This window comes from Eschrichtius robustus, chromosome 15 (assembly GCF_028021215.1).
Source record: "Eschrichtius robustus isolate mEscRob2 chromosome 15, mEscRob2.pri, whole genome shotgun sequence".
Lineage (NCBI taxonomy): Eukaryota > Metazoa > Chordata > Mammalia > Artiodactyla > Eschrichtiidae > Eschrichtius > Eschrichtius robustus.
Genome location: NC_090838.1, coordinates 39328272 through 39356176, shown reverse-complemented (window position 1 = coordinate 39356176; position 27905 = coordinate 39328272). Strand labels below are relative to the sequence as shown.

The window sequence follows — 27905 nt, the reverse complement described above, 5'->3', positions numbered from 1 at the left end:
CCGTGCAAACCTTTCAGGACCATGTCCCGGCCAGTTTGTCCTCGGGATCCAAATATCCATGCCCCTTCCCCGGCACTCTTGGATCCGAATGGACCCCGCCTGGCTGGGGAAGGATACACTCTCTCACCCCCGAGTCCAGTGTCCCTCTTCCTGTCTACTTGCTGGGGGACCTGCTCAGCCAGAGGCAACCCACTGACCAGAGGTCTCTAAACAAACCCTGGCATCACACAGTCCCAGGTTTCCAAAGGGACATTTGTTTCTGGCTATTTGGGGACCCAGTTCCTTAAACTCCACTTTCACACACTGCTCTCAGGTGCATCATTTTAAAAAACCTAGCTCTCAACCCGGGGGTCCCCAGCTCATAAGCTCTGAGGGGCCCCTCAGTCAGAGGACACCTGGCTTTGCTGCTCTTGCCCACCCTTCCTTCAGCCCCCTTGGACCACCCCATCCTTCATCTCACCACCTCCCAGACCACCCAACACACCTCTCCCCAACGCTGAGCCTCCACGGCACGTGTGTGTGTGTGTGTGTGCGCGCGCGCATGCGTGTTTGCCCGGGGCAGGAGAAGCGGGTCTTGTGAAAAAAATCTAGAGAGCATTTCACGTGTGCTCTATCCGGCACACCTTACCCCCTCCGCCTTATTTCTCCACAGCACTTAGACATCGCAACCCTGGGTAGTTGAGTAGTTAATTCATTTATTGCCCACCTCCCTCACTAGAATGTAAGCTCCATGAGGGCAGGGAGTTTTCTCCGTTTTGTTTGCTGCTGCTTCTCTGGCGTCTAGAACAGGGCCTGGCACAAAGTGGATGACACTCTGTATTAAGAGTGGCATGAATGAGTGGATCCCTTGTACAGGCACCTCACCTCTGTGAGTTACTATCACCTTAGAGGTGGGAGCTGAGGCTCACAGAGCTTAGGTGATCTGCCCAGGGCCCTCAGCTACTGAGTGGCAGGGCCGGAACCTGAATCCAGGCCTCCTGCCGTGAAAGTACACGTTCCTTCCACTCCCTTCCATCATCACCGACCCAGCACAGAACTGTTCATGCAACCTTCTGTTGACTTGCTTTTGTAATTCCAGAAGCAGGAGGTGGGAATTTGTTAGCTCGCCCAGTCCCTACTCATTTAGGGGTAGGACCCAGGCCCCCGAATGCAGCCTTGTACTCCACACCTAAATCTCATGAGGGAGCCGTACCCTCTGAGGGGGGAACAGATCCAAGAAGCCTGCTTCAGGGACATGCCCGGGGGCTGAGCTCGGCCAGGACCCGGTGGCCTGTGCCCAAGCCCCACAGCTTTATTCCACGTGCCAGAGGCCTTGAGCTCACCATGGATTCGCTGATGAGTAGCAACAGCAGGGCCTCCTCAATGTTATCCTTCGGGCAGTAGAGGCTGCAAGACACAAATGGCAGCCTGGCTCCAGCACGGCCCTCCGAAGCCGCACGGCTGGCCTGCCACGCCGGCCCTTCTGCCCCGGAGTCAGCACCAGCCCTGGTAAGGTGACCTTCTCCTGCATAATTCACAGGCACAGGATCCCACCTGCAGCTCTTTATCATGCCCCAGAGTCATGGATCTGAAAGCCTACGGTGGGCGAGGGCTGGAAATACTGCGATGCTCGAGGGGGATGCCCCTTCCAGCTCCCAGCACTGCATGAAGCGGCTGGGGCCAGCAGCAAACAAGAGCAAGAAAGAAGCTCACAGACTCCACCTTCGATTACTGGCACAAACACGACAGACGGTGCATTGAGACCATTAGGAAGGCAGGTACCCCCCTCCCCCCGCCCGCCAAAAAATTTGTTTGGCCTTTGGGTGCCTTAGAGGACGCCCCCTCAACCCCCCACCCCGAGAGCTGCCTTCTCTAGTCTATTTGGCTCCTGCTGCTTCTGAAGAGCCTGCCTGGCAGGGAGCTGGGTGGCGGCTGCAGGAGAGCATGGGGCAGAGAGAGGGACCGCCAGTGGGGACCGAACCCTGGGGACGGTGGCCTGAGCCTGGCGTGGTCCCCAGAGCAGATAGGCTTACTTGTCTCCTTCGTAGAGTTGAGGTTTCCGCAGGGCCTGTGTGATGAAGGAATTCTCCTCCTTGCTCATGAACTCGGGCAGCGGGTGGGACAGGGGGCTCCAGTAGCATTCCTCGCTCAGGGAGTGCAGCAGGACCCCTGCCAGGTGCTTGGCTGCCATCTGGCAGAGAGGGAGGAACTCAGATGCAGGCACATGCTGGCTCTGCCCAGCTGCGGCCTGCCGTGCCCTCCACTCACCATCCAGCCAAATCTGCCTGCTTGCAAATTGCTGCCCCTCCAGGAGGTCCACCACTGTGCCCCAAGGAGCCCCCTTGCTTCTGTGTCTCCAGCACTGAGCTGCCCCACCCCTTCTGTTGGCCCGTGATGGCTCCGACTTCATCTTTTGTCCTCTCTCTTCTCCTAGACAAGAGGTACATTTCCTCCTCCTCCTGGCCCCATGGAGCCCAGCACGGCTCTGAGTATTCACAGCCCTTGCAGAGCATAAAGCCCTCAGCGCAAGCAGCTCTCTCCACCAGATACCTTTCTGATATTTGACCGAAAAGTCTAGAGTGAGAAGCAGCTGTGGCTCTGATTAGGGGTAGAAGCCTAAGAAGGTAGGCCTGAATTGGGGCAGGAAAGCAAGCCAAGGTTATTTATTAAGATCATAAACAAGTCCCTAAGAATTAGCACACCACCTTGCTAGGAAGGGATGACAGGAAGTTTCAGCATTGATCTAACATGAGGAGCTATGTGCAGTGCTGTGATGAGAAGGATGCTGAGGGTGTGTCCCAGGCTTGGAGGAAAAGAATGCTGAGATTGACTAGCAATGTCTGCCATGAGCATGATAGGGAGAGGAGAAGCACACACTCGACATATTGTTATCCCTGATTCAGAGGCTGCCTGCTAGGATTTCTGCTGCCTCCCACTGAAATCAACCCCTGAATAAACCAGCCGCAGCCAGCACCCAGCCCTGGGGCCTCCTCCATTACCACTTTGAAGTTCTGAGTTGCTTTGGTCTCCACAGTGCGTAGGACCTCCCGGAGTTCTCTCATGCCTTTCACGATGTTCCTAGCGGGAAGACAGTAGAAGCAGGGTCATTACCAGCCTAGTTCCCACAAAGACATCCTCATCAAACCTGCAGACACTAGGAGGAGCCTGCCCATTTGAGTGTTATTTGAAAACATCCAATAATTGGTATGAAAGGTCGGAATTGTTAACACCAGGATCCTAGAGGCCCAGGACATCAGTGATCAAAGAATAGAAAGGATCCTTCTCCACCGTAGCCCTCTAGAAACCCAGGCCTCCAGTTTACCATCAGAAAGAGACCAAGATCGAGTATTTCAAACAAGATGTTATCTTGGCCCAAGTGCTTTGGGCTGGTGCCAAACTTTCTGACTTCAGTCAACCTCAAATTCTCCATCTTCATCTGTCACATCCGGTCTACAATGGAATCCATCCTCACCTCTCAATCCCTAGCACCAGGGCCGTAGACTGGCCTGCATCACCTGGGGCCTAGATGACAGTGACAGCTGGTCTCACCCCCTCCAGTCAGCCCTCTGTGTCTTAAAGTCATTTGCAAGCTTTTTAAAGTGTGATCCATAGTAAGAAATACACCTGACATTGCAACCCTGTATATATGCACACACTGCTTACATAAAACTGAAGTTAAGTTTCCTGATATATTACCTATCTCTACTATGTGCAATGCAATCCACTCTGATATTTTCTATTTTACGTCTCCCACTATTTCCCCATTTTAAAAATGCTGGCGGCAGCCCACCAAACAGATCTTGCAACCCACTGATGGGTGTGGCCTGAGTTTGAAAAACCACTCCCACTGCCCCTTGAGGGCTCTACTGACATGCAAAAGTCATCTTGTTCCTTCCCATGTTGGCCTTTTGTCGGTGCCCCCAGGCTTACAGAATTCAGTCTAGGCCCTCAGTACGGTGTCCCAGGGCTGTCGGGTCTGCCCCTTGCCTCTCTCCCATCTCATCTCCCACCACTCAAGTCCTTTCTGAACAACCGTCCACTGTTCGCTATGTCAAGTCTTGGAACAGGCTTCCCCTACTGCCTTAAAAAGCCCTTTCCCTACTCATCCTTAAAAAAACCTGTGTTTTTACACATCACTTTCCAACATCACTTCCTCCTTGCAGCCTTCCCTGGGCCCCTCCCCACACCCACCCCTCCTGACTGCATAGCTTTTGCCCCGTGTTAACTCCTCTTTTGAAGCAAGCATGGCATTGCAGTCATTTTCCATTTACAGGCTGACCCCTTTCCCACTGTGCACCCCCTGAGGGCAGTCTTGTTCCTGAAGCTCAGCCCAGGCATGTGTGCTCAGCAAATGTCTGAGGACTGCCGTCCTCACTTGTTCCGGGGGGTTCCCTAGATCAACAGCTCGCAAGGGAAAGCAGAGGCTCCCAGGCCAGCAAATTTAGAAATGAAAGATCACAGAGGGTGAAAGGCCAAAGGTGGCAGCCGGGAAAGTCACGTGAGCCCCTCCTGCAGCTTTCGTGCATGAAATAGATTCCTGGGGGCTCTGGAGCTTGGAGGCATAAAAGGGCAGGAGATCAATTCCTTGCCTTCTGGGAACCTCTGGTTTCATACAAGCAAGCCCCAAATGTGCAAACAACCAACACTATGAACTAAGACTCCTGTTTGTAAGGCTGAGAATGGAGACAAAGACCTGGGGGATAGAGTCAGAGTCACAACGATCTTCCCTAGTCTGCCTAGAGCTTCTGAAGAACCAGGAGGGGCAAGCAGCACAGGGCTCCACAGGGTCCTTAGAGATGGTTCATGCCTGGGCAGTGCTACTGAGGGCAGAGCTCACCCCTGTGGGCTATGCACGGCCCTCTCCTCTATAAAATCAGGTCTTCAGTTGCAATCAGCATCTCCCAGACTTCTGTCATCTGCATACCACATCTACAATTTTTGCTACTAGCTGTACACCATCAGTGTTATTATTTTGTGTAATACTTTTCTTTATATCTTCTTTCTTTTTACTTCAGTAGATATCTCACCTTAATCAAGCATACCTGAAATCATGGACTTGGTATACTAGTTGTTTTGTTTCAGGTTCTTCCCCCAATACACACTCAATTTAGGAATGAGAACTGCAATTTTAACAAGATCTTGTGCCTCCAAAGTTGTATATTTTTACTATTTTCAAATCTATAAGGGACTCTGGCATCTAAATAAGCTCCCAGGAATTCTTTAGCAAAGCAAATAATCACCTTTAGGCATCTTTTGGGTAAATCCCAGTTTTTATTGAATGCAGGTAAAGAGAAAACCAACATAGGTTACAGTGGCCAGGGCTAGACAGGGAGAGATCTGGGCTCCTGGCTGGTGCCGACCTGTTCTGAAATGTTGGGAATGCCCCTCCGCCTCAGCTCAGCCCTCTGGGAAATGGGAAACTGGATGGGATTTCTCCCACCAGCTTGAGTAATCCTGTCCCGGGTCTAAACTGCCAGTGCCAAGTAGAGCTGGGGCTTTTCTGAGCCCTGTGAGAGGCCAGCTTGAAAGATCTTTTTGTTCTGGTTTCTCACACTGACCTTTCTGAGCAAAGCTGCCACTTTTAATAATATCCAAACAGGGCCTCAAACAAACCCTGGCCCAGAATCAGGCTGCATGTGGAGAAGCCAGGAGGTCATGGATTCCAACTCAAGTAAACTCTGGCTGGCCAGGAGCAGAGAAAGAGGATATGTGCATGCAGGGATGGGTCAAGGGAAACAGCTCATCTTAGGGGGGCCTCCAGGGGAGCCACGCAAGGAGGCGGCAAGCTCCCCCAGGCCCCTGGTCAGCAGTAGGCAGTGGGGCAGATTTTTCCAAAGCACTTCATCTTATCCAGTCGTTGCAACTTCTAATGAGGTTGGTGAGGGGAGCTTCACATTCCCGGGTACCAGCACAATGCTTGGAATATAGAAGGCACTCAAGAAATCATTGTGGGAACTTCCCTGGTGGCACAGTGGTTAAGAATCCACCTGCCAATGCAGGGGACACGGGTTCAAGCCCTGGTCCAGGAAGATCCCACATGCCACAGAGCAACTAAGCCCATGCGCCACAACTACTGAGCCTGTGCTCTAGAGCCCGCGAGCCACAACTACTGAGCCCACGTGCCACAACCACTGAAGCCTGCGCGCCAAGAGCCCGTGCTCCACAACAAGAGAAGCCACCGCAATGAGAAGCCTGCACACCGCAACAAAGAGTAGCCCCCCGCTCAGCACAACTAGAGAAACCTCACGCACAGCAACGAAGACCCAACACAGCCAAAAATAAATAAATAAATAAATTTATTAAAAAAAAAAAAAAGAAAAGAAATCATTGTGGAATAAATAAATCCTCATTTTCCAATCACAAAATTAAAGCCTGGAAGATGCCTGCCTTTTCAGGCCATCACTCACCCAAGGGGAGAGGTGGGTTCACTGCAGGTATCAAGGGGTTCAGATTTCACTCCCTTTTAACTAACAAAACCCTTGAGAAAGACAATGGCACAGTCCTCCCCCAGCGCTGCAGTTACTTTCCTTTCCTGGCTATTTGAACTCCAGGACTCCCTCAACTAAGTCTTTACAAAGTGCCTACTGTATACTAAGTGCCTGGATACTGTACACCAAGTGTCCTGTTCTCAACAGGCATCCAACTAATGCAGAGAGAAAGAATTAAGAGACCGAATGAGTGAATGAATAGCTTATTCACAGCCCTGCACATAAGGAGCTCACGGTCTGTAAAATTAGACACGCTCATGGTTTATGCAAGAGCTTAGCAAAATATTTTGCATACAGTAGGTGCTCAACAAATTTTGGGGGGGGTGGGGATTTTGTTGGATTTGAAACAGAGAATGAGAAAATGCATGGAATTTTTCACTGAATGGAACCTAAACAGGCTCTGGTACGTACGACACTGGCCAGAAGTCCCCGTTTCAGGGCTGGCATTGCTAATTGTGTATGAGAGGTTTCCGGTCAAAGACCCAGAAATGCTCAGCCAGTTGGCAGATCCCAACAGCTAGAGGGCTGAATCAGGAGACAAGGTCAGGTGAAGTTCAAATGGTTATGAAGCTATTCCTTCTTGCCACAGACTCACATTATCAGTTTCAAATGTGAAACTGATAGCTCCCTCTTCACTCCCAGCCCCAGAAAAAGGCTGTGACACTTCCTTTGCAGGACACTGAAGACATCCAGGCGAGGGGAGCTTTCTAGTGAGGTGGGGTATGGGCAGTGGGTGCTGACAATAAATAAAGGCTGTGCATTAAGAGACGCTGGAAGGATGTGCTCTCTCCGATGGGCCTCAGAGGTCTCCCTGTGCCCAGAGGTCTCTTCTGTGACCACCAGGAGGCTCTCCTGGGCTTCACTGTTGGGTGATTCTGGCCCCTGAGAGCCTTCTGTCTTGTGCCCTCCCCCAGCGCTGCAGATACTGGCTGGTTGCTAAGAATACAAAATTACTACTGACTGAACACACCCCTTACGGGGTCATACCCAACAGCGCACACACGCGCGCGCACACACACACACACACACACACACACACACACACACACACACACACACACACACACACACACACACACACACACACACACACAGCAGAAAGGGAGAGTGTCTTCATAAGGCCGCACAACCTGCCAAGCCCTGGGCAACTCCCTCAGAAAACACTCTCTTCTCTATTGCTTGGTTTTGGTACAATGAGCATATATTGATTTAGTGATTAAAAAAAATTTTTTTTAAGAGCATGCACAAAACATGCAGCCCACCTGGTTCAACACACATGGCCCAAGCTCACTCTCAGCCCTGAGCCGAGAGTGGGCTCTGGGGGCTTCCCTGGTGGCGCAGTGGTTGAGAATCTGCCTGCTAATGCAGGGGACACGGGTTCGAGCCCTGGTCTGGGAAGATCCCACATGCCGCGGAGCAACTGGGCCCGTGAGCCACAACTACTGAGCCTGCGCGTCTGGAGCCTGTGCTCCGCAACAAGAGAGGCCACGATAGTGAGAGGCCCGCGCACCGCGATGAAGAGTGGCCCCCGCTTGCCGCAACTAGAGAAAGCCCTCGCAGAGAAACGAAGACCCAACACAGCCATAAATAAAATTAAAAAAAAAAAAAATTCTTCTAAAAAAAAAAAAAAGAATGGGCTCTTGTAGGTCAAGGAAGAAGAGAAAAAACCACCCCAAAGAGAAATGGCCTCTTGCTTGCTGTGGGGGAAGGAGCCAAGTTGGCTCACGTCCTTTTTTTTTTTTAATTTATTTTTGGCTGCGTTGGGTCTTCGTTGCTGTGCGCGGGCTTTCTCTAGTTGCGGCGTGCGGGCTTCTCATTGCGGTGGCTTCTCTTGCCGCAGAGCACGGGCTCTAGGTGTGCGGGCTTCAGTAGTTGCAGCACGTGGGCTCAGTAGTTGTGGCTTGCGGGCTCTAGAGCGCAGGCTCAGTAGTTGTGGCCCACGGGCTTAGTTGCTCCTCAGCATGTGGGATCTTCCTGGACCAGGGCTCGAACCCGTGTCCCCTGCATTGGCAGGCGGATTCTTAACCACTGCGCCACCGGGTAAGTCCCGGCTCACATTCTTTTCTTGAGAGATACTCAGAGACCCGGTCCTAGTGAGGTCAGAGTCATCAACAGATTCCCTGGCATTGCACCACCCCCAGGTGTCCCTTGCTGCCTCACCCCTGGGCTGCTTTGTGCAAAGGAGAACCAAGCCTCCCCCACAGCCAAGACCCTGGGCCCAGCAGCCATCAACGCCCCAGCCCAACAGAAAGCTGCCTCCTGGCAGGGGCATCCGCAGAACTGCCCGGGGCGAGGTTCCAACCAGAGTCCACGGCTGCCCTCTGGTGGCAGTGAGGGGAAGCGGACCCCAGGTACGGGCCTCCCAACTCCTGACTTTCAGGCCAGCACTTTCAATCCCAGGTCAGTTAGGCAGAGCAAGGGGCAGGAGTCAGCTGGGGGAATTAACTGCTGGATCAATAGGGCAAGGCCCTTGGGAAAAATGAATGTCCCTCAGACACTGAATGAGTAAGTGGGCAGCATAAGGGAGGCCCAGGCCTCACCGAAGCTCAGAATTAAAGGAGAAGCACTGTCTGGAGGCCGAGAAGATGTCACCCACATTACACAGTGGAGAACACCACACCCTGTAAATTATGTCAAACGCTCAACTGGAGGGACAAGTTGGACCCTGGGAAGAGCACTGCTTGTGGCCACCTGGCCCCTGGGGCTGAGCACCCCATTCTCAGCAAGGGCTCCGCTGGGCCCTCTGGAACCTGGGTCCACCCCATGCCCACACGGGAATGAGCTCAGGCTCTCAGGTTAGAGCCCAGAATCTGTGAAGCAGATCCCACCACCTCTTCCTGTTCGCCAGGCCCTAAGGAACCTCTTCTAACACCCAGCAGCGCCCGAGCCCCGGGGTCTCCGTTCCACCTGGCCCCTCAGGATGGAATGTCTCTCTAGAGTCCACCCCGTCCCAGGCAGCACTCGCACCTCTCTGCCTTCCTTTCCTCTCGTACAGAGTGCTGTCCATCGTCAACATCTGGATCCCACACTGTCATTTCCCCACTGGGACGTGAGCTCCGTGAAGAGGGTCCTCATCACTCCATGGGCTCTCGGAGGCCAGCTGGGAAATGAGCTGCTGGGCTTTTCCACCTTGGCGCCGTCCCCCCTACTGGGCTGTGACCTCTCTGAACACAGGGAAGGGTTTCTCCCCAACCCTTCCCAAACACCGCAAGAGCCCAGGCAAGTGCGGGTGAGTTTAACCTGCAGGAAATGGCTCTGGAGCCCTTTAAAAGACCCTCCGGAGCTGCCCTGGAGAAGGTGACCCAGTATCAGGCGTCTGCGTCCCAATCTCCCCTTGACCTCCTGCCTCTCACGCCTTGGGCTAAGACAGTGGTTCTCAAGTGGGGGCGATTTTTCCCCCTACCCCCAGCCCAGGCCACTTTTCAGTGTCTGGAGACATTTTTGGTTGTCACACTTGCGGGGTGGGGGGTTCTACTGGCATCTACTGGTGGAGGCCAGGGTTGCTGCTAAAACCTACAGTGTACAGGACAGGCTCCCACAACAAAGGAGATCTGGCTCAAAACATCAGCAGTGCTGAGGCTGAGAAACCCTGGGCTAAGGTGACTTTTTTTTTTTTAACTTCCTAATAATGACAAATGTATAAGAAAAATACTGGAACCGGTGACTCACCCAGGAAGATGTAACTCTGACCTGAAGACCATGATACACAATTACAGGAGCTCACTGATGCAGACCTACTGTGGGTGGGTGGTATCCTGGGCCCGGGACTATGTAATGAGCATGGCCTCAGGCTGTGGGGTTGGGCAGACACAGTTCAGCACCAGGCTCCTGGCAATACCACCTGTTAGCCTTGTGACCTTGGGCATAACTTGCCCATAACTTGCCTTAACCTCTCCTTCAGGAAAATGGGGATATTACTAGTTCCAACTTCACAGGATTACACGTAAAGGCATTAGCATTCTGCCTGACATGCAGTAAGTATTCAACATTAGCTACTATCAAGAGGAAAGGTGTAAAGAAATTATTTAAAGCCTGCCCAGGCACCCAGGGCTACTTTATATATGTCACATTCCAGGGCCACCGCCAGGCTGGATGTGTTCACAGGAAACTGAGAGAGGGGCTGAGTTGTTCCCACGTGTCCTGGGAACTACTCCTCACACTCAGGCTTTCAAATATTTGGGCTGTTTGCTTGGAAAGAAATGATGATCCAGTTTCCATTCCTCTTTATTTGGGAATAAAGGGCGGGGGTGGGGAGGGAGTCAGCATCAGCTTTAAGGACTGAAATTTGTGCTTCAGGAAGAAGAGGACAAAGACAGGGGAACAAAGTGAGAGCAACAGAAAACTAACTAAAATTACTTGGGCTTTCCTGGAGGGACAACGGTTGGTTAATGCCTCTGTTCACAACCGGCATGTGCGCGCGCGCGCACACACACACGCGCGCGCGCGTGCGCGCGCGCCCTGAGTGCGCAGAACAAAGACAGGGCAGGAAGCAGGCCCACCCTCTGAGAATGTGACTCAGGGTCCCAGAGAAGGAAGGAGAGCCGTAACTCAGCACATCAAGGATCAGCCCCATCACCGGGGCCCTGTCCTTCCACACACCCCACAGGTGCCCAGGCTGCCCTTTGACACCCCCAAAACTGGAAACGGCATGGGTTTCCAGGCCGCTCAGATCTAAAGCTGGAATCCCAGTGGGTGAGGTTGGGCAAGTGACTCAACCTTCTCTGAGCCCCAGCCCCTCACTAGTGGGCTGGGGTCACATGACCTCCTTCACAGAGTGTTGTACACAGAGCATGTGGTCCAGCCTAGCACACAGCACGTGCTTGATAACTGCTGGCTCTCTCCCTCTTTCCCTCCTGGCTGTCCTGGACGCTCACCTTGACCTCATCATATCTGCAGAGAAGCTGGTGTGGGGAAGGGAGCGGCTGTCCTGGACGCTCACCTTGAGCTCATTCATATCTGCAGAGAAGCTGGTGTGGGGAAGGGAGCAGGCAGCCCTGAGGGGTGGAGGTGGGGGGAACCTCAGCGGAGAGGGAGTTAATAGGGCTCTGAATTTTGTACTCCAGTGTCTTTTCGTTCCCTCCCTCCTCTTGGACCCTCACACCCTGGGATGCAGGACAAACAGACACCCCCCATTAGAGGTGGGGGTGGGGAGTAGAGGAGGAACTTGCTCAGGATCACTGAGTGGCCTCTACTCCCCAGCCCTGCCCTGACGCCCACCAACTCTTCAAACCAGAAGCTGGGACCACGCATACCAAGTAGAGGCAGACTCGGGGGAACAAACGCTAGGCTGTGAGCACCTCGGGGGCGGCAGCAGGGTCTTAACTGCTGGGTTTCTGCTGTGGGCAGTGTAGACTGGTGGCTAATGGTGTCAGACAGTACCGGCACACACAACCCTGGCTCTGTCCAGGACAAGTCACTTATGTTCTCTGTGCCTCAGTTTTCCCATCTGTAAAATGGGGGTGCTAACAACAGCACCTACCTCAGAGGGCTCCTGGAAAGACTAAAGACACATGCCAGCAAAGCACTTAAGTGCCTGGCACAAATTCAGCTCTTAATAGGTGGCACATATTAGTATAACAAATATTTGTTAAATGAATGAATGAAGGACACAGAACACTAAAATTAGAACTGTCGCCTCCCCACAAAATCTACTCCATGGGACTCCCATATGGAAGAAGAGCACCTCTTCTGCAAGAGGCCTTGGGAGGGAGAACCTCTTAAACAGAGAGCAGGCATCAGCAAACTCTTTTCTTTAAAGGATCAGGGAGTAAATATTTCAGGATTAGCCATCTGATCTCAATCCCAACTTCTCCGCTCTGAGGGTGAGACAGTATGTAAATGAATGGGTGTGGCTATGTGCCAAAAAAACTTTATTTGCAAAAACAGGGCGACAACAGTCTCCAGCTAAAGAGAAGCAGCTGGGTGGCAGCTGCCTGGGAAGTAAAAACAGGAACCAGCCTGCTAGGCCACCATGTCACTGAAACTGAAATTCAGTAACTGAATAGGAACAAACAAGCCATGGTGGAGCTAGAGCAGAGGCAGTGTGCGTGTCCCAGTGACTCCCCTCCGTCCCACCTCCCTGGCCACAGAGTGGTTGGTCGGAGGCACCCAGGGCTCCCAGGCCAGTCCCACCCTTGGGAGGTAAACCACCTTGGCTCTCTGGGCCTCCCGATCCTCATGTCCCAAACGGGACACCACTGCCTCCCTGGCCTAGCACTAGAGAAATTTTTTTTTTTTAAAGTGTAAACTTTAAGCTTGAGGCAGCAGCCCATCCAGCTGCGGACTGCCTCAAAAAAATAATAATACAAATAAATGATAATACTGCCTTAGATTTTCTAAGCAGCTGTGACAAATCAGGTGCTCTGGTGGCTGTTCACGTATGAGGAGAGAGCAGGGAGAGAGCCTGTTTTCTGGCCGGGACCTTCTCCCTGCTCTTACCATCTGGAGGACAGGATTCGTGCAGCACTCCGCCTCCTCTAACACGAGGGCAGGGTGGTGAGCGAGGAGGACACAGGCCTCCTCCAGGCCGGGTTCCAGCTGAGGCAGGGCTGCCTCCCCCCAGGCCCACGCCCACCCCCAGCCATCTCAGCCACCTCTGCTTCCTGGGAGTGGCCTCACCATGGCCTGCTCTGCATTCTGGGCAAAGACTCCACTTCCTTCTCTTCCAGGCATTGAGGGCTGAAGCTCGGGGGGCTTCCAACACCCCGAATGGGATGTAGCTCTGATGGGACAGGGATGCCTGCTGGATGGAAAAGCTGCCTGGGCCAGAAACTGCGTTTCAGTCCAGCTGTTCCCCTTGGAGTCCCAGAGCGCTGGTTCCTAAAGAGCGGTCCCCAGAGACCCACCCCAAACAAGGGCTCCATGTCAAACGAAACTGAAAACTTTACATGTCTTTGCCTCCTCCTGAAAATTGACTATCTGCAACCATGCTCCTTGGAATTCCTAAAGGGTCTGAGAAGTCTTTAACCCAATGTTTCCCAAGTGTATTTGGCCTTGGACCCTCCCAAGTTCCGCATCCTGGAATCCTCAGCCTCATCCTACATCTTCTTCCCCACCCAGACTCCTCCTGTCTCTGGGAATCTCCCCTCCCTCGGGGCCCAGCTCAAGGATGACTATCCCATCCACACAGCCCACCAAGCCCTAAGCCCACCTGCAGGAGTGGGCTTGGCACCTTCCCCTGATGCCACAGGGAGCGACTTCATGCAGAAGAGAGATTAGCAGGAACACAAAAGAGGCTCCCAACCAAGCCCTGAGTGGAAAAAGCAGGCTACAAAGCAGCAGTACTATAAGATACATTTTGTTGTTGTTTAAAAAAGAAAAGAAAAAAATATACCTGAATATCTGTACATAGAAAAATGTGAAAAGACATACATCAAAATGTTAATAGTGGGGGGCTTCCCTGGTGGCGCAGTGGTTAAGAATCCGCCTGCCAACGCAGGAGACACGGGTTCGACCCCTGGTCTGGGAGGATCCCACATGCCGTGGAGCAACTAAGCCCGTGCGCCACAACTACCGAGCCTGCGCTCTAGAGCCCGCGAGCCACAACTACTGAGCCCACGTGCCACAACTACTGAAGCCCGCACGCCTAGAGCCTGTGCTCAGCAACAAGAGAAGCCACTGCTATGAGAAGCCCGCGCACCACAACGAAGAGTAGCCCCTGCTCAGCACAACTAGAGAATGCCTGCATGCAGCAACAAAGACCCAACGCAGCCAAAAATAAAAAATAAATAAATAAATTTATTTAAAAAAAATGTTAATAGTGATTACCTAGAATACGGGGCCAGCAAGTTTTTTTCTGTAAAGAGCCAGACAGTAAACATTTTAGGCTTGGAGTCATATAACTCTGCAGTTGTTGCTCTAAAGCAGCCATAGATATAGAAGATACCTAAACCAACAGCAAGCTGTGTTCCAAAAAACTTCACAAAAGCGGGTGACTGGCCAGAAGGTCATAATCTGCCAGTCCCTGATCTAAAGATTGAATATGCGATTTTTAAATTTGCCTGTTTTATATTTTTATGTATTTTCCAAGTTTTCCACCATAAACATTATAATTATATTACTTACATAAACTAGGAGGGAGGGAGGGATCAATGAATTATGCATTTTGGGGAGGGAGGGATAAATTAGGAGTTTGGGACTAAAATATACACACTACTATATATAAAATAGATAACCAACAAGGACCTACTGTATAGCACAGGAAACTATACTCAATATTCTGTATTAACCTATAAGGGGAAAAGAACCTGAAAAAGAATACACATATATATATATCTGAATCACTTTGCTGTACCCCTGAAACTAAAACATTGTAAATCAACTATACTTCAATTAAAATTTTTTTAAAATAAATTATGCATTTTTAAAGGTGCAAACAATTAAAACATAAAAATCTAATGAACCTCACTCCTAAGAAAAGTGCAAATTTAAAATGACGCTGAACCAATACGGACCTACTGTATAGCACAGGGACCTATATACCCAATCACTTGTAATAACCTATAACGGAAAAGGATCTGAAAAAGGATATATATATATGTATGTATACATATATACATACATGTATATATATAACCGAATCACTTTCCTGTACACCTGAAACTGCCAACATTATAAATCAAATATACTTCAACAGAAATTATTTTAAAAAACAAAAGAAGTAATTACCTTCCAAGTACCAACACTGGAAAAGTGAATAGATAAATATCATCTCCCCTGCCAACAATAATGATGCTGAGATAGCATATTTCACCAATCAAGCTTAATAAAACATCAAAAAGCTTGCACTAATCCTCCTACACTGTTGGAAGGAATGTAAACTGGTACAGCCACTATGGAGAACAGTATGAAAGCTCTTTAAAAAACTAAAAATAGAGTTACCATATGATCCAGTGATTCCACTCCTGGGCATGTGTCTGGAGAAAACTATAATTCAGACAGATACACGCACCCCAATGGTCACTGCAGCGTTATTTACAATAACCAAGATGTGGAAACAACCTAAATGTCCACCGACAGATGAGTGGATAAAGAAGATGTGGCATATATACACAATGGAATACTATTCAGCCATAAAAAAGAATGAAATAATGCCATTTGCAGCAACATGGATGGACCTAGAAATTATCATATTAAGTGAAGTAAGTCAAAGACAAATATCATATGATATCATTTATATGTGGAATCCAAAAAAATGATACAAAGGAATTATTTATAAAACAGAAATAGACTCACAGACACAGAAAACAAACCTATGGTTACCAAAGGGGGAAGGTGGGGCAGGGATAAACTAGGAGTTTGGGATTAGCAGATACACGCTACTATATATAAAATAGCTAAACAACAAGGACCTACTGTATAACACAGGGAACTACACTCAATATCTCGTAATAACCTATAATAGAAAAGAATCTAAAAAAGGACATATATATATACACACACACATACACATACATGTATGACTGAATCACTTTGCTGTATACCTGAAACTAACACAACACTGTAGATCAGCTATATTTCAATAAAAACTTAAAAAAAAAAGCTTGCACTATGTTGTGAGGGCTTACAAAGCAGCCTCTCTCCCACATCTTGATGGCACAGAAACTGAAACAACCTCTCTGAGGTCCAAGTTGGCAACCTCTACCCAAATGACCAGCGTTCGTACCTTCTGACCCAGGACTTTCCTGTCTCGGAATCCACCCTACAGACGGATTCCCACTGAAACAATGCATAGGTATGGTTCTGTTCTGGACTCTGGCATACGCTGAAAAGAGCCCAAGTCTGGAAGTGACCTATCTGTTCCTCGGTTGGGAACTGAGTAAACAAACTGTAGGAGATCTGTACTATACGATACTACAAACACTATGCAGCAGTGCAAAGAAAAGGCAGCTCTGATGCGGAACCATCTCCAAGAGATATATTTTGAATGAAAAAAGGCAAAGGGGAGAATATGCATTTAAAAAAGGAAGAAAATAATATGTGCGTATAATCGCTTGTGTATGCTGCTAACTATCATGGAATGATACAGGAGCCTAGGAACACTGCCTACAGAGGAACCAGGAGGCAGAGGATGGAGATGGAAGGGAAACTTTTTATTGTCTAGTCTTCTGTACCTTTTTAATTTGGTATCCTGTGCAAGAATCATCTATTCCAAAAAATGTTAAATGAAAAGGATGAATAAAGTGAAATTTAACAAAATAAATCATACCAAAAACAAAATAGGGGCTTCAAAGGACTCTAGCCAGTCAGAGCAAAGAAAGCTCTGTGATCCTGACCCTCTGTTTCCTCACCTGTGGGGAGGAGGCAACACCTGTGTGGCTGGCCCACCTCCACCTGGGAGGCTCGAGAGGGGCGAGACGTGTGCCCAGCCTCCACGGTGACTGGCTGCACTCGGCACACGTGAGTCCCTCCGCTCGCCCGGATGTCCTCACGGCCCCAGCCCACGGTGTCTGCAGAGGGTAGTAATGATGCTGAGGAGGGAGCCGATGAGGCACGGGAAACCCAGGCCCCCACCTGCTAGTCTCCAGCCTGGTGGAGGCATTCAGCCCTGCAGAACCGCCGGAGAGCTACGGTTGCCAGCAACACACCCTCCTGGTCCTGTTGCTTCTCCCTCCATCTCCACCACCACCCAACGCACCCACGAAACACCACCAGCCCCTCCCACCCAGATGGAAGCATCCACCGGACTCTTCACAGAGGGAGGGTGCCTTGCTTAACCCCAACAAGCAAAAGACTAAGAAAGGGGTTCTAGGCACCATGTTCTTGGGTCCCAGGACCCTCCAGTCAATGCACAGGAGAACGAGCTTCCTGCCACCTCACCAGCAGGGCAGTCACACCCCCAAAATGATGCCATGCCTTTACTTCCACCACACTTCCCCTTGGATCTCACAGCCCTTTGAAAGTTGGAATAATCAGGAATCACCTTTTCCATTAAATTTTGGGAAGAATGAGGCTCAGAGAAGCAAAATGACTTTAGCTGACACTTCAGGCGACAGTGACCACCTCCAGACCACCCAGCTCACTGTCCTTCACTCTTCCCACACCATCATCGGGCTCCCCCTTCTAAAGACGACCACCCCCAACATGTGCAGGCTTTATTGCTTCAGCAGCTTCCTGAAACTCGGCCCTTCCCCCGAGGGCCTGGGCAAGCTCAGTCTGACAAGACGGGAACAAGCCAGCCCCCATCGTCCTCTCCAGGGAGTCCGCACACACACAGCCCAGAGAAGAGGGAGGCCTGACCAATGTCAGCAGCTCCCAGGCCTGAAAGGAATGTCCGGGTCCCACTCAGCTGCCAGCAACCTACCCTTTCTTCAGGTTTGTCACGTAAGCGCTCTGGAGTGCAGCTTCCAGGAAGTAGGTGAGCTCGTAGTCGACCGGGTGAGATACTTTCAGGTGCCGGGATGTGGTGTTACTTGTGATCTGGGAAGGGGAACACAGAGAGAGCCGCTGTCTGCAAGTTCCGAGGCCGAGAGGCCAGGGCCAGGGTCAGCCCAGGCAGAGGTGGCGGCCCCATCGCCACCCAAGCCCCCAGCCACCACAGGGGCACGTAGGGCAATACTCAGACCAAACTCAACCTAACGTGCTTTAATTCAAAATAGGTCTAAAGCACTCTCCCTGTGCAAATGCTGGATGCCCATAACAGCCCTACAAGGCTGGTTTTACCTGCACCTTATAGATGAGGAAATTGAGGCTCAGAAAGTGCCCGAGGACACAAAGCTGGCCTGGGCCTGGACGTCAAACTCAAGTCTGGCCAGCTACACATTCCAGGCTCTTTCTACTACTTATTGGTGCATTCTTTCAACACTCGAGTGCCTACCAGACGCCAGACACTGCACTGTCCCTGTCACATAACCATGTAACCTCAGAACAGCCCAACAGCTGACCCCCGGTTCGTGGGAAAGCTGAGGAACAATTGTTATTAACTGAGCTGTTGCTTAAGCCTCAGCTCAGAGAGGGTCACCCAGCCCCACCGAGATGGGCCTGCCTTCACTATGCCACCTCCCTCTCTGATATGAGGGGAAAAAAAAAAATCAACGAGCCATCCACCTTATGTTTCAGAAACTGAAATACGTTTTAGAGAGATTCTTAGTTCCTCAGAGGTTGGTGCTGGGTCTTAGGAGGGACGTCCAGCTTTGCAGCGCACCGGGTGCACAGGGTTCTATGGCCTGCCCTCCCTCGACCCGAGATAACCAGCTATCGGGGCCCATTTGTCCACCCCGTGTCCCTGGGCCGCTGGTTCCAGCCCTGGACACCATTCCAGCTCATCACCTTAATCCCCTTTTAAGAGTCCAAAACCCAGGCTTCTGACTGAATGGGTGACTTTCACTTTTTCATGAAAGCTTCCTCCAAACTATATGTAATTCAAACATGAAGAGCTCCTGAAACATTGCATGTGACCTTGGCAGAGGTCAACTCAAGTCTCCACGTGGACCTCTGCCAGGGAGTACACTCGAGTCCTGTTTCTGCTGAGCTGCCCAATCACTTCTTTCCCGCTGAAGTCCGGCCAAGCAGAGGGACTCTAGGACAGTGACTCTCGACAGGGGGGCAATTTTGCCCCTGAGACATTTGGCAATATCTGGAGACACTTTTGGTTGTCACAATTGGGGGGGGGTTGGCTGCTGGCAGCCCACAGGTAGAGGCCGGGAGTGCTGCTGGACATTCTACACAGGGCAGCCCCACAATGAAGAATTATCTGGCCCCAAACGTCAGAAGTCCTGAGGCTGAGAATCTTTCTCCATGGGAGCTGACCTGGCCTGAGGAGGACGCCTCCAAAATGGCCCGTCACAAAAACAGGTGCTGGGTTGATATTTTGGCATTTGCCAAAGTAGGTGAGGTTCAAATATCTCCTAGGTGCTGAGTCTCTCAGCTCGTGCCCACCTCCTCTGTCTGGATGCCAATCCTAAATCTCCTCTGCCATAGAGCCTGCCATCTAGCATCTACTAAACATCTACTAAACAGAAGGCTTAAGCACCACCCCAAAGTCACAAGTCATACAGGGTCCAAACCCTGCCCACGCCACTTATGGACTGTCTGAGCTCCGGGAAGCTATTTAACTCTCCACACCTGAGTTTCCTCACCTACACAATGGGAATAACAATCGTAACCTGTTGCAGTTGGTTACTATTTGAAGGTTAAATTAGAGAACAACTGTAAAGTACTCAAAGTAGTGCCTGACATGAAAACAGGGATGCAGTAACTGTAAGTATCTTTGTTGAATATGGCTGCTTGTACCCCCCCCATTAAACCAGGAGTCCCCAGAAGGGAAGAACTGGGGTAACATCACAGTATGCTGCTAACACCTGGAACTGCTGTCCTGTTGACAGTTCGTTCAGGGCCCCCGAAGCAGAAGCTGGGAGATAAGTAGGCCTGAGAATTTCCAGACCCCTGTGGCCAGCTCTGCCAGCCTCTGCAAGGCTTTAAGAATGGGCCTCCTCCTCCCTAAAGGGTCCAGTAGGGAGCTTCCGGAGCACCTGAGAGCTGGGAAGAGTGTCTACAAGGACCGGCCTGACTGTACCCTTCCAAGGGAAGAGTAGTGGGCAAATGACTTAATCTCTCTAAACCTCATGTGTTAAACAGGGATGAATGTAATACCCACTTCAGAGAGCTGCTGTGAGGGGTAAACAAGTTAATGAACACAACAGGGCTGTCACATTTTTGGTCGTACAAGCTGAGCTCACCAAGGAGGTTCCCAGCCGCTCGCAGGTGGCGTGGACTCTTCTGTTTATTAAAACTCTTTTCTGGCAGTAGAGAGTCTCATGCTTATAGAATCAGGATACTATAGTGAGTTTTCCAATGGATAAAGCAGAGCATCTTCAGGGCAGGTGGAGGGTCCTCTTTTCTAATTTGCACAAGCGGGACCTACGGTTTTAGTGGGGTGAGGGGGGTTGCATAGATACAGGTGCTCAATAGAGGGCAGTGATGACCATGGGGCTATTATTTCCAGCTCACCTTCTCCAATTCCTGCAGGAACACCTGAGCGATCCAGGAGGCCCTCTCGAAACAGGTGATCACTTCCTCCTCCCTCTCGGTCAGGCGGTGGCGGGAAGCGATGGAGTTGGGTAGGCGTTCCAGGGAGAGGCCTGCGGGAGGAGGGGAGCACCTCGGACCTGCCCTTCTCGGCAGTGGGGAGGGGGGCCCAATTCCAGGCCCCTCCCAGGGGCCCAGGGTGGGCTCATCCGAGGAGACTCTGGAGCAGCCAGTGGGAGGCGGAGGTCCTGGGAGGGGAAGGAGGGGGCTAAAGCAAGGATGGTATTAGCAGCGGCTGGGATCAAGCAGTGGACAGCAGGCACCCATGCCCCACGTGGGGAACCACACTGGTGGCACCCCCATGCCCAACTCCTGCCTGGCCTTCCAGGCAGTGCCTGCTGGAAGCAATCCTGACCCCTCCTCCCAGTTGCTAGAAGAGACCCCTCCCCAGGCACTCACCATGTTTACATCATGGAGTAGTTATTTACATCTAGCTCTTCTCTCCCCCACTAGTTCAATGGGGGCAAAATGAGCCTGTTTGGACTGCCACAGTCCCTAGCATGTGGTAGATGACTTGATTACACAGCATTTATATGCACCCCTCCCGTGGAACCAAACAGCTTCTACCTCACCTAAGTCAGGCGCTTGGGTCCTATGTGCCTGCAGTGGAATTTGCTGTTTTTGCGTCCCTGGCATCCATCTCCCATTCTTTCCACAGCAGCACCTCTCCTTCCCTTTGAGCACCCATTGGGCAGCCTCGCTCAGCCCCTGTGGTTCACAGGGCCGAGACCCCGCCCCACCTCAAAGGCAGGCATGTGATCCAGGCTGACCCATCATCAGGGCCACAGTGATTGGCTAAGGGTGTGCACGTGGCCTGGTCTGGGCCGAGAAGACCCAATCCCAGAATTCTTACCCCTTCCACTGGGCTTGTTAAGCTGTTAAGAGGCCAGCCTGGAAATGTTAGGGAAAGGCTGCCTTAAAATGAAGCTGCATAACGTGAATGTCATTAACATGATTGTACACTTGAAAATGGTTAAAGTGGTATATTTTATGCTTTGTGTTTTTTACCAAAATTGAAAAAATTTTAAATATAAAAGCATAGCTCTAAAGCAAAAAAAGAAAAAAACCCGAAACTATAAGAAACCAAGAAGGGAAAGCTGTAAAGGGAAACAACTATATTTATGTCTGGGTTTTTTGTCTTTTGCTTTTTTTTTTTGAGACAGGAAAAAGATTGAATAAACTCTTAGTCATGAAAAAAAAACAAACGAACTCTACACAGAACAGAGATGAGACTTGATGGAAAAGGGCAGATTCCTAAAGACACTGTTTTAACACCTTGCCTGAAGCACTACCCCCTGAAACTTTCCGGTATATGCACCAATAAACCCTTTCCCCCATTTTCTCAGGAAGGGGTGGGGTCAAAGTCCACTTAAATTGTGTTGCTGTCACGTGCAACTCACAGTCCTGACTAGAGAGCACTGTCCTAGACTGCGGTTCTCGTTGGGCAGAACCCAGATCTTTCTCATCTTTGTGCCCACACAGTACTTTATATGTAGTAGGTACTCAAGATGAAGTGACTGAAGGAAGGGCCAAGAAAAGAATCCTCAACTCTCTCCTGCCCTTTGGCCCCAATATCCAACTGATGACCAAGCCCTTAACATTTCAAGCCTCCCCTCCCCTTCCCTTCTCTTATCTCCTTATTTTAGGCTTTATCTCTTGAGTGGATGACCACTTTGGCCTCTTAGCTAGCCTCCCTGCCTCCAGTCTCACTCTCATCCACCCTGCTCAAGGATCCCAGGGTGATCCTTCTAAAACTCCACTGCTTAAAACCCTCCACTGGGGTCCCCACTGCTACAGGGTGAGGTCCAAACTCCTGACATTACATACCATGCCCTCCAAGATCCATCCCTGTCACCTCCCCAGCCTTGTCTCTCATCATGTTATAGATCAAATGTTTGTGTCCCCTTGAAAGTCATAAAGTCCTATGTTGAAAACCTAATGCCCAAGGTGATGGTATTAGGAGGCGGGGCCTTGGGGAGGTGATTATGTCCTGAGGGTGGAGCCCTCATGATAGGGATTAGTGTCCTTATAAAAGAGACCCCAGAGAGCCCCTTCCATCATGTGAGCACACAGCAAGAAGTTGGCAGCCTGCAACCTGAAAGAGGGCTCTCACCAGAACCTGACCATGCTGGTGCCTTGATCTCAGACTTCCAGCCTCCAGGACTGTGAGAAATAAGTGTCTGTTGGGTATAAGCCACCCAATCTGTGGTGCTCTGTTCTAGCAGCCTGAGCTGACTACGACACCATACCTACTGCATCCACACCCGGCCTCCTGCTCCCGAATGCTGACTGTGCTCAGGTCGCTCCTCTTGCCTGGAATGTGCCCTCCATCCCACCCCCCAGAGGCCACCCAAAATTACAGCTCACCTTCTGCCACTGAGTGCCCCCTCCTCTATGGAGCCCCCATGATACACCCTGGTATAACCAACCATTCTCTCCTCGGGCCCTGATCTACACTTTACGTATTCCTGCCCCACCATTTTGTTATACTTATTTGTTCACGTGTTTGCTCAGCCAGACTATAGGCTCCTTAAAGGCATCAACCTTAGCACGTTCACCTTTCTATAACCTGGCACACAGTAGGCACTCAGCAAGCACTGGCTGGCTGAAGAAACGACAAGCCTGATGGTGTCTGACAAAGTACAAAGTACTCTACAAACACAAGGTAAAGAAATACTGCTGTTCGTGGCTAGATTCCCGACTCATATGGTTTCAGTGACCTTGCCCTCTGCCAGACTGGGGTGTGAATGGGTCCAAAGGTCGGGATGCCCCGGCCTGGGGAAAGGTGGGCACAGACCGTGAAGGCCCTTGCTCAACACAAAGACTCAGTTACCCGGGCCACCAAGTGTCAACATGCCTCCTGCCAAATGACTCATGACCAGGAAGGGACTAAGGGGGAGGAGGAACAGAGGGCGCACTGGAGAAGACGTGGCAAGAAGGCAGGAGAAGGCTGGTCCCCCCTGCTCACTGCCGGCGCCGGCCCAGCCACTCCTCTCCAGACCCATGGGCCCCGTGTACCCTACAGGACAGTGGGACACAGAAACTGTTCAGGGCCTGGTCTGGAAGCCAAGTGGAAATGGCAGGAGGGCACAGCCAACTCCAGAAGACACAGAGAGGGTCTGTTTTAACACATCCTTGGGCTCCTCCCCACCCCCCCAGAGACGTGCTGCTGGCTGGGTTCCCTCCTGCCCCACCTGTGGGCCCAGGACTGGGATGGACCAGGTTCAGGCTGCCAGTCCCAAGCCTCCGGTGGGCTGACCACGGCAAAGCGGTGAATTCAGCAGTGTCTGTCCGTGGGGCCGCCACATTCCCCGTGCTCCGTTTGTTCCTTCTGCGCCCAGCAGGGGCCTCTCCACCAGGCTTCTCTGAGAATTCTAAATCCCATCCTCCTTGAAAGCTCACAGCAAACCACCTCTTCTCCGAAGGCTTCTTAAGTCTCCAGACTTCAGAGCCAGCTGGACGTTTTAGCTGCGCCTCCTCTGCGTATGCCTTTCCCCTACATTGTGACCATCCTCTCTGCCCATTTCTGGTTGATCTTTGTACCCAGCGAGAGCAAGGCCTGGTGCTTAGTGAGTGGATGGACACACAGAGGAACACACACATTCACTCATGCCGAGTGTAGAGGCCAGTGGGGTTTCTCCCTCTCCATCTAAAGAACAGTTCTTGTGGAATTCATAAACAAACCGTGGCATATTTATACAATGGAATACTACTCAGAAATAAAGAAAAAGACACACTCTTGATACATACAACACGGGTGAATCTCTCAGAACTTATATTGTGCAGAAGAAGCTAGATATCAAAAAGTACAGGCCATATGATTTCAGTTATATGACATTCAAAACAAGGGCAAAATTATAATCTATATTAACAGAAACCAACCAGTCATTGCCTGGGGTGGGTATGGGGAGGGAATCAGTTGGCAAAGGACCTGAGGGCATTTTCTGGGGTGATGGAAATGTTCTTTGTCTTTATTGCGGTGTTGGTTACACGGGTATCTATACTTGATAAACTCATCAAATTACACACTTAAGATCTATGTACTGTGTAAAAATATATCTAAAAATAATAAATATATTCCTTTTTGAAAGGAAGCAATTATGATTCCAGAGAACTAATGAAGATCAAAGTAAAGGGGCTCCAGTCACTGAGGTAGTGGTCTGTGAAAAAACTTCTAACATACAGCGGACCAAAAGGAGCCAGCGACAGCTCTTCCTAGTGAGGGTCACGGTCCAGTCACCCAGCTCTGCCCATAAAAAGAGGCTTCTCTGTCCGCCTGCCAATGCAGGGGACACGGGTTCGAGCCCTGGTCCGGGAAGATCCCACATGCCGCGGAGCAACTAAGCCCGTGTGCCACACCTACTGAGCCTGCGCTCTAGAGTCCATGAGCCACAACTACTGAAGCCCACATGCCACAACTACTGAAGCCTGTGTGCCTAGAGCCTGTGCTCTGCAACAAGAGAAGCCACTGCAATGAGAAGCCCATGCACTGCAACAAAGGATAGCAGCCAAAAATAAGTAAATTTATTAAAAAAAAAAAAAGAGGCTTCTTCGCCTTCTATTTGCTCTTTGAGTCATATGACAAGCCATTTTCCTGTCACAAACATCTGATGGGAAACCTACCGGGGATTCCAACCCTAGGGTTCCTTCATCTTCTGCCCTGTGTGTTTCTGCACAAGTGGCCAGACCACAACACTAGGTCCAAGATGGAGACGGGCTGCTTCTGAGCCCTCCCCCAAAGGATCCCAGTGGATCCCAGCCCTGTTGAGCGGGCAGGAAGCCAGAGGCTGCCAGGAAGCACGGGCACCGCCTCCTGATTCCCACTGGCAGCGGGGCCTTTATGTGAAAACACCCAGTCCTGCGAGCCAGGGGAGGTCCCCTTTCAAGAGGAGCGCTTGCTTTTTCATTGACTTTGAACTTCCGGTTTGGAGGCAAACTGACCCTGGCACAGCTCAACACCCAGGCTGGTCCGGGCCTCATCGGTCTCAGTGACTCATCACATCCCAAACAGCAGCCCTTCCAAGAAGCCCCGCCCTTGGAGCCCTGGGCCCTGGATGCAGAGATGGAGAGCACGATGCCTTCCCTGTAATGGAACTTTCCAGATGGGTGGACCCCCTCCCTCCTGCCTACCCAGCTGGTCCAAAAGCACAGGGCAACCGAGAGGCGTAGGCCCTGTGGGGGTGGAGGATGGGGGGGAGGAAGAAATGCAAGTCATTGCTTCAGCCTTCAGGGAGGAAGCCTCAAGGCCAGGTTGGGAAGAACCCTTATAAATCACACTCAAAAGTGGGCAACTGTGGGAATATAGAATGGTACAGCTGCTGTGGAAAACAGTCTGGCCATTCCTCAGAAGATTAAAAACAGAATTACCATATGATCCAACAACTCTACTTCTGGGTATATATGCAAAAGAATTGAAAAGAGGGTCTAGAAGAGATACGTGTACTACACCCATGATCATAGCAGCATTATTCACAGCAGCAAAAAAGTAGAAGCAACCCAAGTGTCCATTGATGGATGAATAGATAAAGAAAATGTAGGGCAGGACTTCCCTCGTGGCACAGTGGTTAAGAATCTGCCTGCCAATGCAGGGGACATGGGTTCAATTCCCTGGTCTGGGAAGATCCCACATGCTGCGGAACAACTAAGCCTGTGCGCCACAACTACTGAGCCTGCGCTCTAGAGCCCGCGAGCCGCAACTACTGAGCCCACGTGCCTAGAGCCTGTGCTCCACAACAAGAGAAGCCACCACAATGAGAAGCCTGCTCACCACAACGAAGAGTAGCCCCTGCTCGCCACAACTAGAGAAAGCCCGCGCACAGCAACGAAGACCCAATGCAACCAAAAAAAAAAAGAAGAAACCATTATTTAAAAAAAAACATTGTAGTATATACACACAATGGAATATTATTCAGCCTTAAAAAAGAAGGAAATCCTGCCATATGCAACAACATGCATGAACCTTAAGGACATTATGCTAAGTGAAATAAACCAGTCACAAAAGACAAAGTCTGTATGATTCCACTTCTGTGAGGTACCTAGAGTAGTCAAACTCATAGAGACAGAAAATGGAATGGTGACTGCCAGGGGCTGGGGGAGGAGAATGGAAAACTGTTTACTGGGTGCAGAGTTTCAATTTTGCAAGATAAAGTGTTCTGGAGATTGGCTGCACAACAACATGAATGTACGTAACACTACTGAACTGTACACTTAAAAATTTTTAGGATAATAACTTTTGTTATGTGTATTTCACTGCAGCTAAAAAAAAATTCTTGATGGTTAAGATGTTAAATTTTACATTACATTTTACCAATTGAAAAAAAAAAAAAAAAAGCAGACAATTTGACTCCTTGTATCAAAGTTTCTGAAAAGTGTACACATTTCAATCCAGTAACTCTACTTCTAGAAATTTATCCTTAAAAAAATAAGGTATGCAAAAAATGCAAAAGTTGAGCTTCAAAGATATCCAGTGCAGTATTGTTTATAATGGCAAAAAAAAAAAAAATGAGATTTAACCTACAGGTTCAATAACAGGAGACAAGTTTGCTAAACTACAATAGATTCTTATAATGAAATGCTATAAAGCTACTTTATGTAGTGATGTAGAAGTATACTAGAAACTATTTCGTAAAATATTAACTTTAAAAAACAAGCATATAAAATATATGATTGTATGAACTTATTTTCATTTAAGACATAAAAACTTATAGGAAAAAAGACTGGAAGGATATACCTCAAAATGTTTAGAGAGATCTTAGTCTCAGTTTCCCCAAAGACAAAATAAGATCACTAACAATGCCCACCTCATAGGGTAGCTGTGAAAATTAAATTAGATGGATCTTATAAAGAACAGAAAGTACGCTCTCAGAAAACGTTTCAAGTGATGCTCAAAATGACCTCTTATGTAGGGGTTTAGCCTTTCCCTAGAATGACAAATGAGAAATCTAATTCAGGGAGAAGATATTCCTTCCAACACCCCTCAGCTCAAAGTGCCAACTAGATCCAGGTCTTCTGGCTTCAACACTGTCCGTTCTCTCGGCCCAGACTCCATGCGTCTTTCCTTACCCTCGGTAACCCACCAGGGGTTCCCACATCTCAGGCTTCTGGCCAGCGCACGGGGGCCTGCCTTTCACATGTGTATCCAATGGCTGAATTATAGCTGTCTAACCTGGCAGGGATGGGCCCTAGTGTCGGTGCTGGTTTCTCAAATACACCCCTTAAAACCCTGTCCATACTCCACACCTCCACCGACTACTCTCTGGGGTGACCTTCAACGATGGAGGAAAGGCCTGCCAGGAGAAGATGCAGGGAAAGCACTCCAACTCCCCATGGTCTCCCTCCATGAGTCCACTTACCCTCCTGCCCTGTTTCGTCTCTCGCAGCCCAGGCAGAACCTCAATGAAGGCTTGGTAAGCA

At 50.2% G+C, this 27905-nt stretch overlaps 1 protein-coding gene across 1 annotated transcript in view; it reads right to left on the bottom strand.

Annotated features, from left to right (window-relative positions):
• Nucleotides 1-27905, bottom strand: part of TTC7A (tetratricopeptide repeat domain 7A) — a 125677-nt gene that overhangs the window by 68169 nt on the left and 29603 nt on the right. The window contains exons 4-8 of the mRNA XM_068563873.1: nucleotides 20415-20545; nucleotides 17770-17885; nucleotides 2979-3057; nucleotides 2013-2170; nucleotides 1323-1386 (exon numbers count right to left, since the gene is read on the bottom strand). Coding sequence (XP_068419974.1) covers nucleotides 1323-1386; nucleotides 2013-2170; nucleotides 2979-3057; nucleotides 17770-17885; nucleotides 20415-20545 — 548 coding nt within the window. The remainder of the gene's footprint in view (nucleotides 1-1322; nucleotides 1387-2012; nucleotides 2171-2978; nucleotides 3058-17769; nucleotides 17886-20414; nucleotides 20546-27905) is intronic.